This window comes from Vespula vulgaris, chromosome 11 (genome assembly GCF_905475345.1).
Source record: "Vespula vulgaris chromosome 11, iyVesVulg1.1, whole genome shotgun sequence".
Taxonomy (NCBI): Eukaryota; Metazoa; Arthropoda; class Insecta; order Hymenoptera; family Vespidae; genus Vespula; species Vespula vulgaris.
In genome coordinates, this window is record NC_066596.1 from 2,893,538 (window position 1) to 2,905,671 (window position 12,134).

At 28.8% G+C, this 12,134-nt stretch overlaps 1 protein-coding gene and 1 long non-coding RNA gene across 6 annotated transcripts in view; one reads left to right on the plus strand and one right to left on the minus strand.

The window, feature by feature from the left end:
* The window catches only part of LOC127067781 (uncharacterized), a 32,943-nt gene extending 25,324 nt beyond the window's left edge, over window positions 1-7,619 (minus strand). The window contains exon 1 of the long non-coding RNA XR_007782750.1: window positions 7,360-7,619. This is a non-coding gene — a long non-coding RNA (uncharacterized LOC127067781). The remainder of the gene's footprint in view (window positions 1-7,359) is intronic.
* The window catches only part of LOC127067776 (uncharacterized), a 152,343-nt gene that overhangs the window by 124,359 nt on the left and 15,850 nt on the right, over window positions 1-12,134 (plus strand). For all 5 annotated transcript variants that reach the window (XM_051003102.1, XM_051003103.1, XM_051003107.1 and 2 more), the window contains 2 exons: window positions 8,270-8,481; window positions 9,636-9,825. In XM_051003102.1, coding sequence (XP_050859059.1) covers window positions 8,270-8,481; window positions 9,636-9,825 — 402 coding nt within the window. The remainder of the gene's footprint in view (window positions 1-8,269; window positions 8,482-9,635; window positions 9,826-12,134) is intronic.

Below are 12,134 nucleotides of genomic sequence, written 5' to 3' on the forward strand. Positions count from 1 at the left end.
GTCCTAATATTAATGCATAGATATAAAGTTAGAATTTATTTTTCATTTTAGTTTTTATTTATTTTTTTTTTTTCATTTTTTAATCGGCTTGGATGACGCATAATGAAGGGGAAAGGAAAATATCGTTTGTGGTTGACCACTATCGATATTTGCTTTCGATTAAACAGACCGTGAGCTCTCTTCTAGAATTTCAATGTTACATCAAATGATATAAAATGATGTATAATGTGTATGTGTATATGTGTTGAACAGAGAATTGTTATGCATTATTAAAACTTGCAATAATATTATCATTTATGTTTTATCGATAATACTGTTTTTTCTCAATTTTCTAATATTTTGTGTATTCAAAAATTCTTTTAATCGTCTTTGCTTGAAAATATTTTTATTTAAATTTATTCTTATTAAAATATTGTTAAAAAATTGATATTTTTTTGTATTATAAGTTTAATAAAAAAAGCTAATCAATAAAGAAATATATAACAAATAATTAGTATATAACATATCTATGTAAAAATAAAGAAAATAATAATAATAACTGAATCTTCTAAAAAATTCGAATTCGATGAAAAATCATATAAAATCGAAACTTGACAATACACATGAATCGACAGATAAAATTGGAAAAGCATGATGTAAATCACACGTTTAATTTACGTTTTCGAACGTACGTGTTTTTCTTACCGGTTGAAAACACACGTACGTTCTCGTTATCGTCATATTACGTCGTCGGCTTTATAGGAAAATACGGGTTTGGCGAGGCTCATAGTTATCCAATAGCAAGAGATGTTTACCTACCCTCCGATGACGTGCATGTATGTATATACATATATGTTGTGTATTTTAAAACGATAGCAAGTAGAACACATAGTCCTGTCACTTAGAATAAGTCGAGTTGGATAAACTGTCTATTTCAAAAAGAGAAAATTTAATAAATACCCTAACAACAGTAATAATAATAATAATAATAATAATAATAATAATAATAATAATAATAATAACAGCATGAAAGTGATAAAATTTACTTGACAAATTAACAAAATAGATTAATAAAAATTTATAATTTTTATAAAATCGAAAACAATCAATACCCTGTTTTCTCTTTTTCTCCTCTCTCTCTTTCTCTCTCTTTCTCATTTTACTATTATACCAGTTTTTACCGCAATCGAGAAAGAGGGGGAGAGAGAGAGAGTCTATCGATTACACAGAACTTCACGTTATTTCGATGCCATTTGAAACACCTTTGATTCGAGCCATTCGTTTACGCTTTGAATTCCCTGCGTGTACAGTAATCCTTCGGAACCTTTCGATACTATCGAGTTTACTCCTGACTAAGCAAACAGAATAGGAAGCTCGAGTTTTCTCTCTCTCTCTCTCTCCTCTTCTTTCTTCCTCTCTATCACTATCTCTATCGTCATTTACTCAGCGAATTCTTGACGACTTTCAAAGTGTGTTTAGCGAATCGGAATGTATCACTAATGTATCATTTCGTTTGGTCAATCGCAAACACACTCTCGTTGTTTGATTTTAAACAGTTCATGTTTAAACATTAATATATGCTTTCGCATAAATGTGTTTCTATAATAATAATTCAAAAATAATCATAAATTAAATGATATTAATAATAATTTCAAAATAATATTAATAATAATTCAAAATACATAGACATAGACTTCGATGTGTTATAAAGCGTGAACATAAAGTCTTTCTCACATTTCAAAAATTTATCATGGAGAAGGTCCTTTCTTCAAATTACAGCTTAACTCAAACATTTTATACATTCTAATTTAATAATATTAGAATAAGAAATTGGAATGACAAAATTAATCTAATTATTGAAATTAAAAGCTAATATCGACATAAAATGATTGATCAATAATGTTGGAAAAATATAGACAAATTGATAGGTAGATAGATAAATAAATAAATAGATAGATAGATAAATAGATACATAGATAGATAGATAGATAGATAGATAGATAGATAGATAGATATGTAGGTAGGTAGGTAGCTACGTAGGTAGATAGATATATAGTTAGATACATATATGGAACAAAATGGGGATGTTTTCGAGGTGACGAAACATCGACCATCGGACACTCTCGGCTAGAGGAGCAATCGGTGGTAATTAGGATAGCTCACACAACCACAAAACGCGTAGAACGTTGCAGAACTGAAGCTGGAGCATCGGAAAGCTCTTTCTGATGCGTTAAGCCGACGACGAGCGAGACTAGCCAACCGTTGTACGCGAACGGATTTTCGGTTTGCCACGACACGGTTCATGAATATTCAAGGGGTTGCCCACCTCCCAACCCAACCCCCCTCCTCTTGGACGATCAAGAGGTCTTTGACAAAAGGACCAACGAAAATCCATTGAGTCTTCTATATGTGTGTGTATGTATGGTGTGTGGTATGTGGTTTTTAAGTGCAAGTTTTTAAATTTATATGTATGGGTTTGTTTGAAAGAAAATAAAATATTTCATAAACATTAAAATCTGTCGAAAGTTTAACATTGATTTTTTTTGTTTTTTCTTTTCGCGAGTGCTCACGTGTATATATGTGTAGAGGGAGGACTAAGTTTATATGTATGAATATGCCAGAAGGTATTAAATGTTTCATAAAACATCCTGTCGAATGTTTAACGTTGATTTTTCTTCTCTCTCTCTCTCTCTCTCTCTTTCTCTCTGTATTCTTGTCTTTTTTATTCATTTGCTTAGATCGATGTCACATACGTGTATTTGTGTGTATTTGTAGTTTTTTCTATGTATTAGTGTAATAGAAAAGATCAAATGTTTCACAGACAGTAAAACCTATATTATTTTTATTTCTATTCCTAATTCATTTCAGATCAATCCTAAAATCTCTTAAAATAAAAGCACGCATATATATAAGTAATTTTGTTAATTGCTTGATTAGATTGAATCTTTGTATAAAAAGAACTACAAATTATTATCATATATTTTATGTTATTAAATGGTAACAAAAAAATTTAATTAATTGAATAAGAAATTATTATTAATAAATACAGAAAAAAATATTATTAAAAAATATCTGATATATTTTATAATAATTCAAAAACATCGAACTATGGTTGCAAGAAATTAACGAGGATAAAACTTTGAAATCTTTAGGATAGGAAAAATAAAAAGCTTGCAGATTATACCTACTAATTACAATTCATTGCGAGTTGGAAATGTAAAAAGGAAAAGGAGAGAGAGAGAAAGAGAAAGAGAGAAAGAGAGAGAGAGAGAGAGAGAGAGAGAGGGGGGGAGAGAGAAAGAGAGAGAGAGGATTTTAATGTCTAATATTTATTTTCAAATCGTTTAACACCACATTTTCGATGTTCGAGTTGTTATTAATGTTACCTTAATGCGCTTATTTATAAGCGCTTACTCTACGTTTATTCGGCGCTTACTTTGCGTATTTTGTTTAAAATCTCTACGATTTCTATTTTTACGGAAATATATCTATGTAAATAAAAAAAAATGACTATTAATAATAATGTAGAACAAGCTTGTTTCCTCGATAAAATAGAAAATAATTTATTAATTATTTAATAACTTACGCAATTTTATAAATCAGAGATGCAATCTGAATTCTTTTTTGGCAAAATCAAAAAGAATTTAGTTCGTATAAATTCGTTTCTAAAAATTGTTTATAACGAATTGTTAATTAATTATTTAAAATAATTATTAATATATTTAATATATTAATATATTTAAAAGAATAGAGAAAATTCTGGCCTTTAAAACAATATTTGATTCAAGTCTCTATGACTTTTAGTTCCGGAGATATACCCGTATAAACAAAAGACGTGATTATTAACAATATTGTTATTAACAAAAAACAATAATTTGTTTATTAATTACTTATTAATTTATGTAATTTTGTAAATTAGAGTCACAATTTCATTTGCTTTTTTGGCAAAGTAAGAAGAAATGATTTCGTAAAAATTTATTTATAAAAATTGTTTATAACAAATTGTTAATTAATTATTAACAATACATAGAAAAGTAGAGAAAATTCTGCCCTTTAAAATGATATGCGAATCAAGTCTCTATGACTTTTAGTTCCGAAGATATTCCCATTTAAATGAAAGACATTTACATTGCCCCACTGACCTATATAATTTCATTCATATTGGCGTGTGACACACTGACCTATATAAATTCCAAGAATTTACGCTGTCCAGCTGATTAACCTACTATTACTATACTATTACTACGATCAGCTGTACTATGGAAATTATGAATGAAAATCTTTCAAAGGCGATATCTTCGGAACGGAAAGTCGTAGAGAGTTGAAACAAATACCGTTTTCAAGCGTAATTTATTCTTTATTTATTTAAATATTGCAATAATATTGTTATAATAAAATCGATTTTGTTAAAAATTTTTAAATTGGATTTTTTTCTTTTTTTTCGTAATAAAGACATAACTAAAACGAAATCATTTAAATTTTTATTATAATCATGTAAATTTTATTTTATTTATTTAAAATAAAGAATAGAAGATTTATTAATAGTCGGTAATGTAGGAAATTTCGGAAACTCAAGATATTTTTTTCTTAACTTACTATTGCTTTTACTACATTTTACTCACATCTTTCTAAATGGTTTCTTATCAATATTTAAATTGAAATATTTCCTAAATTAATAATTGTTCAATGTACATGAGTTAATACTTTTTTTATAGAGAATATGGAGATGCATCGATCAATGCAATCAACAACATATGATTCTATTTGAAATAAAGACACGGTTAACCTTTATAACACCGTATAGTACGATTTTAGTTAAACGAAGTTTCTTCATATCTTTAAAAAGAATGGTGATATTCAAGGTGATCAAAGTTATTGCTCCATCTTCTATATATGGAGGGAGAGAAAACAGGCAGAGGGAAAACAGGAAAGAAAAAGAGAGAGAAAGAGAAAAAAGAGAGGGGTTATCGTTTGTAAGATGGTACAGAAGGTCGTTGCCTCGCCTCGTATCACCCTCTTTTGATTTTCACCGTTGTATCTGTCGTTAAAGATACCACCCTTCTTGCCGTAGGGTGTCACAAAAGAGTCACATCAAAGTCGAGACTACCTAGCGAATATCGAGTAACAACGTCCTATCTTCTTTATCTTTTTTATACCTCTTTAGGTTTTAGAACTTTGTTTTTGTTATCTTTTTTTGTTAAATCCTTCATTTATTTCTTATATTCAAAAAACTTTAAACGCATACATTCTTCTTATCATCATCATCATCATCATCATCATCATTATTATTATTATTATTATTATTATTATTTTATAATAATTGTTTTCCTTTTTATTCTTTTTCTTTGTACATCTAAAATATTCTCAAAAATATAATGAGAAGTGTAAAAATTAAAAAACGATATAAATATTAAAGAAAAATTTAAGATATATATAATATTGTAATATAAAGGATGGAAGAGGTATTGTTGTTTTCCATTCGATTTATTGGTAAATCCTAGGCAAATTTATCGGACGAACCAGGCAATTTGGAATTTACGCAGTGGTTGAACATGTTCGATATCAGCGATGCGTTTCTCTAACAGAGCAGCCGTTAGAGTGCGTACCTAGAAGAGGCTTAACGTTATATCCGTTATAATTGGATCGAGATTAAATTAGCTTCCGAGCATGATTGAAGTTTAACGTGTCGGCCATCTAACACAGACACATACCTGCAACGCGCTCACGTACACATACAAACATATACTGTTGAGTTTCTTCTTTGTCTCCCAACATATTTCTCATCTTCGTCGATTATTATAGTTGTCTGAATCGACATGACTTCACTTTACTTAAGTTCTAAGAAACTTGTTTAGTATTCTTTCTTAACTTAATCGCTTTCTTCTTCTTTTTCTAATTTCAAAACAATTTGTTGATTTTTAATTTGATTTTATTCGTGTATCATCGGACTATTAAGTGACTCATATTTTGTTTATATTAACGATAAAAAATATATACATACATATACATTCTAAAAAAGTTAATGAATTCAATATTAATACAATTTAACTGGAAAAATTCATTAAAGAGAATAATAACTAAAATAATACTACTTAAGTACTTAATACATGGAATAAAAATTATAAAAGAAAAATATATATGTATATATTAAAAAGTAAATGAAAGGATAAAATAGATATTTAATTGGAAAAATTCATTGAAGAAATTCCACAAACTTTGAAATGGTTTTGCTGAAAGATGCTTGGTCTTTAACGATCATAATCGGATCGAGAAATCTTTAAAGAGCTTCTCACTCCTTCTGACCTAGTCCGAGCTTCACGGTATTGGTCAGAAGTTAAGTCGATTTTGAAAGAAAAAGAAAGAAAATGAAAGAAAGAAAGAAAGAAAGAAAAAAGAAGTCAGTAGGTCGAACCTTTTTGAATTCTGTGGAAAGTCTCTTATGGCTCAAAGAACACCTTTTCAAGGAATTTATGTGACCAAAGACACCAACCTCTCTTCCCTTATTCCTTTCGTCCTATCACTGGAACGGAACGTGCGAGAAAACGAATTTCTAAGGATTCATTTTTCATAAAAAGATCCTGTGTGATTTATAACTTGAGATATTTTAGTACGATATGTCTTATTTTAGTGCGATACATTTTATTTTACGTGAAATTTATTTATGTTTTCTTCTTCTTCTTTTTCTCATTTGTTTTTCTTCTTTATAAGAATAAAAACTGGATACCAATATATAAACACTTGTATATGAAGCATCTTGAAATATGTCTTTGAAATTATTACTATTTAGATATTTATCTTTTTGTTTACAAGACGCATGTGTTCTTAAGTTATTGAACGTATTTATCCTAATTTATATGCTGATAAATATACATGTATAATTAAATTAATAGTATTGAGTTAATTCATAAATAATTATTATCATGAATAAGAAATTTATTATGATGAATCTAATAAATGTTACGTGAAAATTTGTTATTATTAATATTCCTATGTTTATTATTTCTCGCGTACGTGTTAAATTGATAATTATTATTTGTATTTACTTATTATTAATAATATTGTTTATATTATTCGTATAAATAGTAATTATATATCATATTAATAACATACTATTTCGAATTATTCTTGTAAAATTTGACATCAAACGATTAAAAATAAATTTTAATCCCTCTTTCCTTTTAAATTTATGATAGATAATATTCAGATAAAATATATAATATATAAATTTAGTAACTCTCGTATTTATTATAAAATCTTTAAGGTAAATATCGCAAATTTCATGATATAATTTCATGAATATTATACAAGTAGAAAGTCAAAGGGTAAAGGACCAAAGGGAGAAGTGCTTTGTAAACTAGCTAGATAGAATGTCTTTCGTACCTTCGTCGAAGACACCGAAAGCTCTTTTGTTGTCCGCGGTTCTACAATTATTTTCAATTAATGTCAGCTTTTTCGTAAGGACCTCATCCTACTTCGTTCCTTCCTCTTTACACACTAAACAACATTTTGTTTCCAAAAGCATTCCATTCGTCTTTCTCCCTCTCTCTCTCTCTCCCACTCTCTCCCTCTCCGTCTCTCTCCCTCTCCATCTCTCTCCCTCTCCGTCTCTCTCCCTCTCCATCTCGCTCCCTCTCCGTCTCTCTCCCTCTCCGTCTCTCTCCCTCTCCGTCTCTCTCCCTCTCCGTCTCACTCCCTCTCTCTCCCTATCCCTCTCATCCCCTCTCCCTCTCCCTCTCTCTCTCTTTCTTCATTTATCTTTCACGTCATTATTTAATAGCAGAAATTCATTTCCTGTCAACTTTCTTAAACAACATTGTTCTAATACTCTAATAATAATCAAAAATTTCTTAACTTTAAAAGATTTTTGTTATAAAATTATAATCGATAATTATATATTGATAATTATGAAAATACTAATTTTATTATTAAATTTAAAATAATATATATGCAGTTCATCAAATTTGTTTAAGCTCATTTTATGACAAAATGAGTTTCGAATAATAAAACAAATTTTTGTAAGATATAGATAACTATGAGAGTTTTCATTTAACAATATTACGTTGTTGAATTAAAAATAACACATATAAAGATAAAATAAAAAAGAAGAAAATAAAGAAATATAAAAGAAACTAAATATGTTTTATTGTTAGATAATTTTGACCTAAATTTTTTTTTTCAAAATGTACTTAATAGTACTTAATTACTTATTTTATATAGAGTGAACTCATAAAATTATTCGTGATTTATAAGCTATATTTTACAATATTTTTTTTCATTATTTATTTTGCAGGAACTCGAAAGGAGTTCATCGAGAGAGACATTGTCATCGCCAGTTGGAAACAGTCCAGTTTGTTGTCAACCATGCAGTCCACCTTGCAGTCCACCACCGGCACCAGCTGCATACATATCAAGTGCTCGTGCCTCTTCAAGAAGACTCACTACCGGAAGTGGACTCGGAGGACTTCCATCTCCGGAAAGAGATCCTTTTGGAAGATTACTCAGGTTAACTTATTTCTTTTTTTCTTTACTTTCTTCTTCTTTTTTCTCAGTTTCAATTTCTCTGTCATCTCCTTTCAATATTTTATATCAATTTTAATTTTCTCATGACATAAAAATAAATTCAATGTATTACATTATTGTAATATGTATAAATTTAAAGATATTATGAATCAGTCAATTTTGATAATATTAAAAATAAATTCTTTTTTATTTGTTTTAATCTTTTTCTGAACAATATTTATTTTTTATTTAAAATTTAATTGTTTAAATATTTATTGATAAAATAAAATACTGAATTTTTCATTTATAAAAATGTCGTTTCATTTGTATCTAAATATATATATATATATATATATATATATATATATATATATATATATATCATCGTTACATTAACGTTTCCCTGATGATGTAGTTTCACAATACAGTTATACGACAAAGTAATACACGACATGGAAAATTTCTAACACTTTTTAATGAGAAATTCTCGCGAACGAATAATGAGAATGAGTGACGTCATGTCGACGAATGAAAAGCCCTTCTCGTTTTGTTTTCCTTTCATTTACTTGTAACGTTTGAAAAATCATGTAAAAAAAAATGAAAAAGGAAAGAGACAAAACGAGAGAGAGAAAGAAATGTTTTATTAATGACCGAGCATATAATCTCAAAGAGTGATTAACAAAGTCGACAATTGTGAGAAAAAGATCTTCAACGAATTTTTCGTCCGAGAAAATAATAGTGATTTATTCATTGTTGCATTATACTTTCCTTCTTACGAAGTTTTACGTAATGCTATATAATCTTCAAAATGCATTAATGTAAAAGTCTTACGTCATTTACGGTCTTACAAAAACGCATTATAACGACTGTTATATTTATCATTTCTAACATGACACTTAAAGTTAGTAGTCGTCTGTCTCATTTACATGAAAATAAATAATATCTACGTTTATGATGCAATTTTTTATTTTTTATTTTCTTTTATTTATTTATTTATCTTTTTCCTTTTTTTGAAGACTCCGATCGCATTTAAAATATGATGTAGCCTTTCTCTCTTTCTCTCTTTCTCAGTATTATAAATACATTTTTAATAATCAAATATATTTGAAATAAATAATTGATAAATAAAGAATAAATTAATAAAATTTATTCTTTAGATTCTTAAAAACTTTCTACACCGAATTGGGAAAACGTGATCCACCACATATGCCAGCGTGGGTATGCCCTTTGCCTCTTGGAAGTCTTTGTCCAGCTCACTTCAAGCCTCACCTGCAGTTGGTTCACAAAAGTGAACAAGAACATCGTCTTGAAAACATCAAGCCGGACCAGATCTTTGCGCCTGTCAGAGTAAGTATTACAAATCGCCCGCATCTTTCTTATACTTCTTCATCTTCTTCCTCTTGATCTTCTTCCTCTTCTTCATCCTCTTCTTCTTCCTCTTGATCTTCTTCCTTTTCATCTTCTTCCTCTTCTTCTTCCTCTTCTTCTTTCTCTTCATCTTTGTCTTCTTCATCTTCTTCATCTTCTTCCTCTTCTTCATCTTCTTCCTCTTCTTCCTCTTCTTCATTTTCTTCATCTTCTTCTTCGTCTTTTTCTTTATCTTCTTCTTCATCTTCTTCCTTTTCCTTTTCCTCTTCGTCTCAATGTCAACGTCGACGAATGGAAGGATGACAAGTAAGAAACGTGCAAAACTTTTCAAGCAGAACAAATCCGATAAAAAAGACAAGCGAACGTTTGGTGTCTACTTTTCTATGAATCTTCTTCTGACGTTTTCTAACTTTCGTTCTTCTTTCCTTTCGATAAATTGATCTCTCAAATATCTTTCTATTCTTCAATTTTCCTACTTTTTATTATTCCACTTATTTATTTTCTTTTTTCTTTCCTCTCTCTCTCTCTCTCTCTCTCTCTCTCTCTCTCTCTCTCTCTCTCTCTCTCTCTCTCTCTCTATTTTCTTTTTATAGAATTATAAGAAAAATAAAAGTAAGTAATAAAACTATAAAATTATTACTGAGAGAAATAAAAATTACAAACGATGATATATACATATATGTGTGTGTATATATGTATATCAAAAAATATGTCAAAAAGATAAAGAATTTCTATATAATTAAAAAAATTAAAACAAAGTTCATCACTTCATCCACATATCAAACAATATTGTCATTCTTCATTAAAATTTTCTCTGCTATATAATCAGATATTAATTATTATTAATTCACAAACGACCACCATAATTTCTGACCATTCATAAATTTGTATACTTAATTTTTCTCAATGTAGTAAAACATTCGTGAATGAAATAACATTGCATCTGTCGAATGCGATATCCCGAGATATTCTCATATCTTATTGTCATCTCGTTCTCATGGGTGTAGTAATAGTAGTAATAGTAGTAGTAATAGTTGTAGCAGCGTAGTAGTGTAGTAGTAGTAGTAGTAGTAGTAGTAATAGTAGTAGTAGTAGTAGTAGTAGTAGTAGTAGTAGTAGTAGTAGTAGTAGTAGTAGTGTAGTAGCAATAGTACATAGTAATGTTGGTCGAATCCGGAACGAGAGAAGAATAGAAACGAGTTATAACTTGAACAATAAAGTAGCTACTCGTGACCCAGTTTTCGTATCACCCATCCAGTGTTATCATACCGGTTTGGAAAACGATTTAAAAAAACGACCTCTTTGATACGCACCTTCTCTCTTCTCTTTCATTACTTTGATATCTCCCTCTTTCTTTCTCTCTCTCTCTCTCTCTCTCTCTCTTTCTTTCTCTTTCTCTGTTTCCAATTGATCCTTCTCTTTTATTTATGGCTTTGCGATATGAGGGGAGGTTCCATTTATTTCTGAAATATTTTTTTTCTTTCTTTCTTTCTTTTTTTATTTTTTGTTTTCTTCTGTTTTCCCCTAGTTTAATTTCGCATTGTAGTAACACAGAGGAATTTAATAATAATCGGAATTTGTATAGAAAATTTGTTTTATTAAATTTCTTCTTCATACAAACGAATGAATGATCACATCTTTTCCTATTTTTGTATGAAATAAAGAGAGAGATAGAAAAAAAATAGGAAAATTCATTTTTAGAGTTGTTTTGATTTTTTTTTATTTTATTGTTATTATCATGTCGAGATATCGAAATACTTTAGTATTTGAATGAACTTTTTTCTTTATCTGTCATTATTAGACATTATTATCATATATCGAGATATCAAACTATTAAGAAATATTAAAAATTTTGTCACTAAAAAGTAACTATTTCTTTTTTGATATTTCGTAAACCGGAAGAAAAGTCATAAACTGTGTTAGGTTAGTAACAAGAGCTGAACTTTACTATTGTGTATAACGGGTGCTGGATAAAGAACAATGAAAAACGAGAAATAGAGAAGTTAAGAGTGAAAGAAGAAAAAGAACAAGAAAGCTTGTTGGTTCGTGAGTAGCTTTTCCAAGAGCTTTTTTCTTAGCTTTTCGTATCTCGTTCGAAAGAGCAATTAGTTGGCTAATAGATCTCTTAAGATCTTTCGACAGTTTTCGAAAACGTTTTCGACGCCTTCAATGAGAAAGTGAAGATGTGTTTACCTATCGATATCTATAAAATATCGACGAATTGTAAGACTTAATCGATATTTTATTAATTTCATCTATTTTCGCAATTGTTCGATTGAACTTTATCG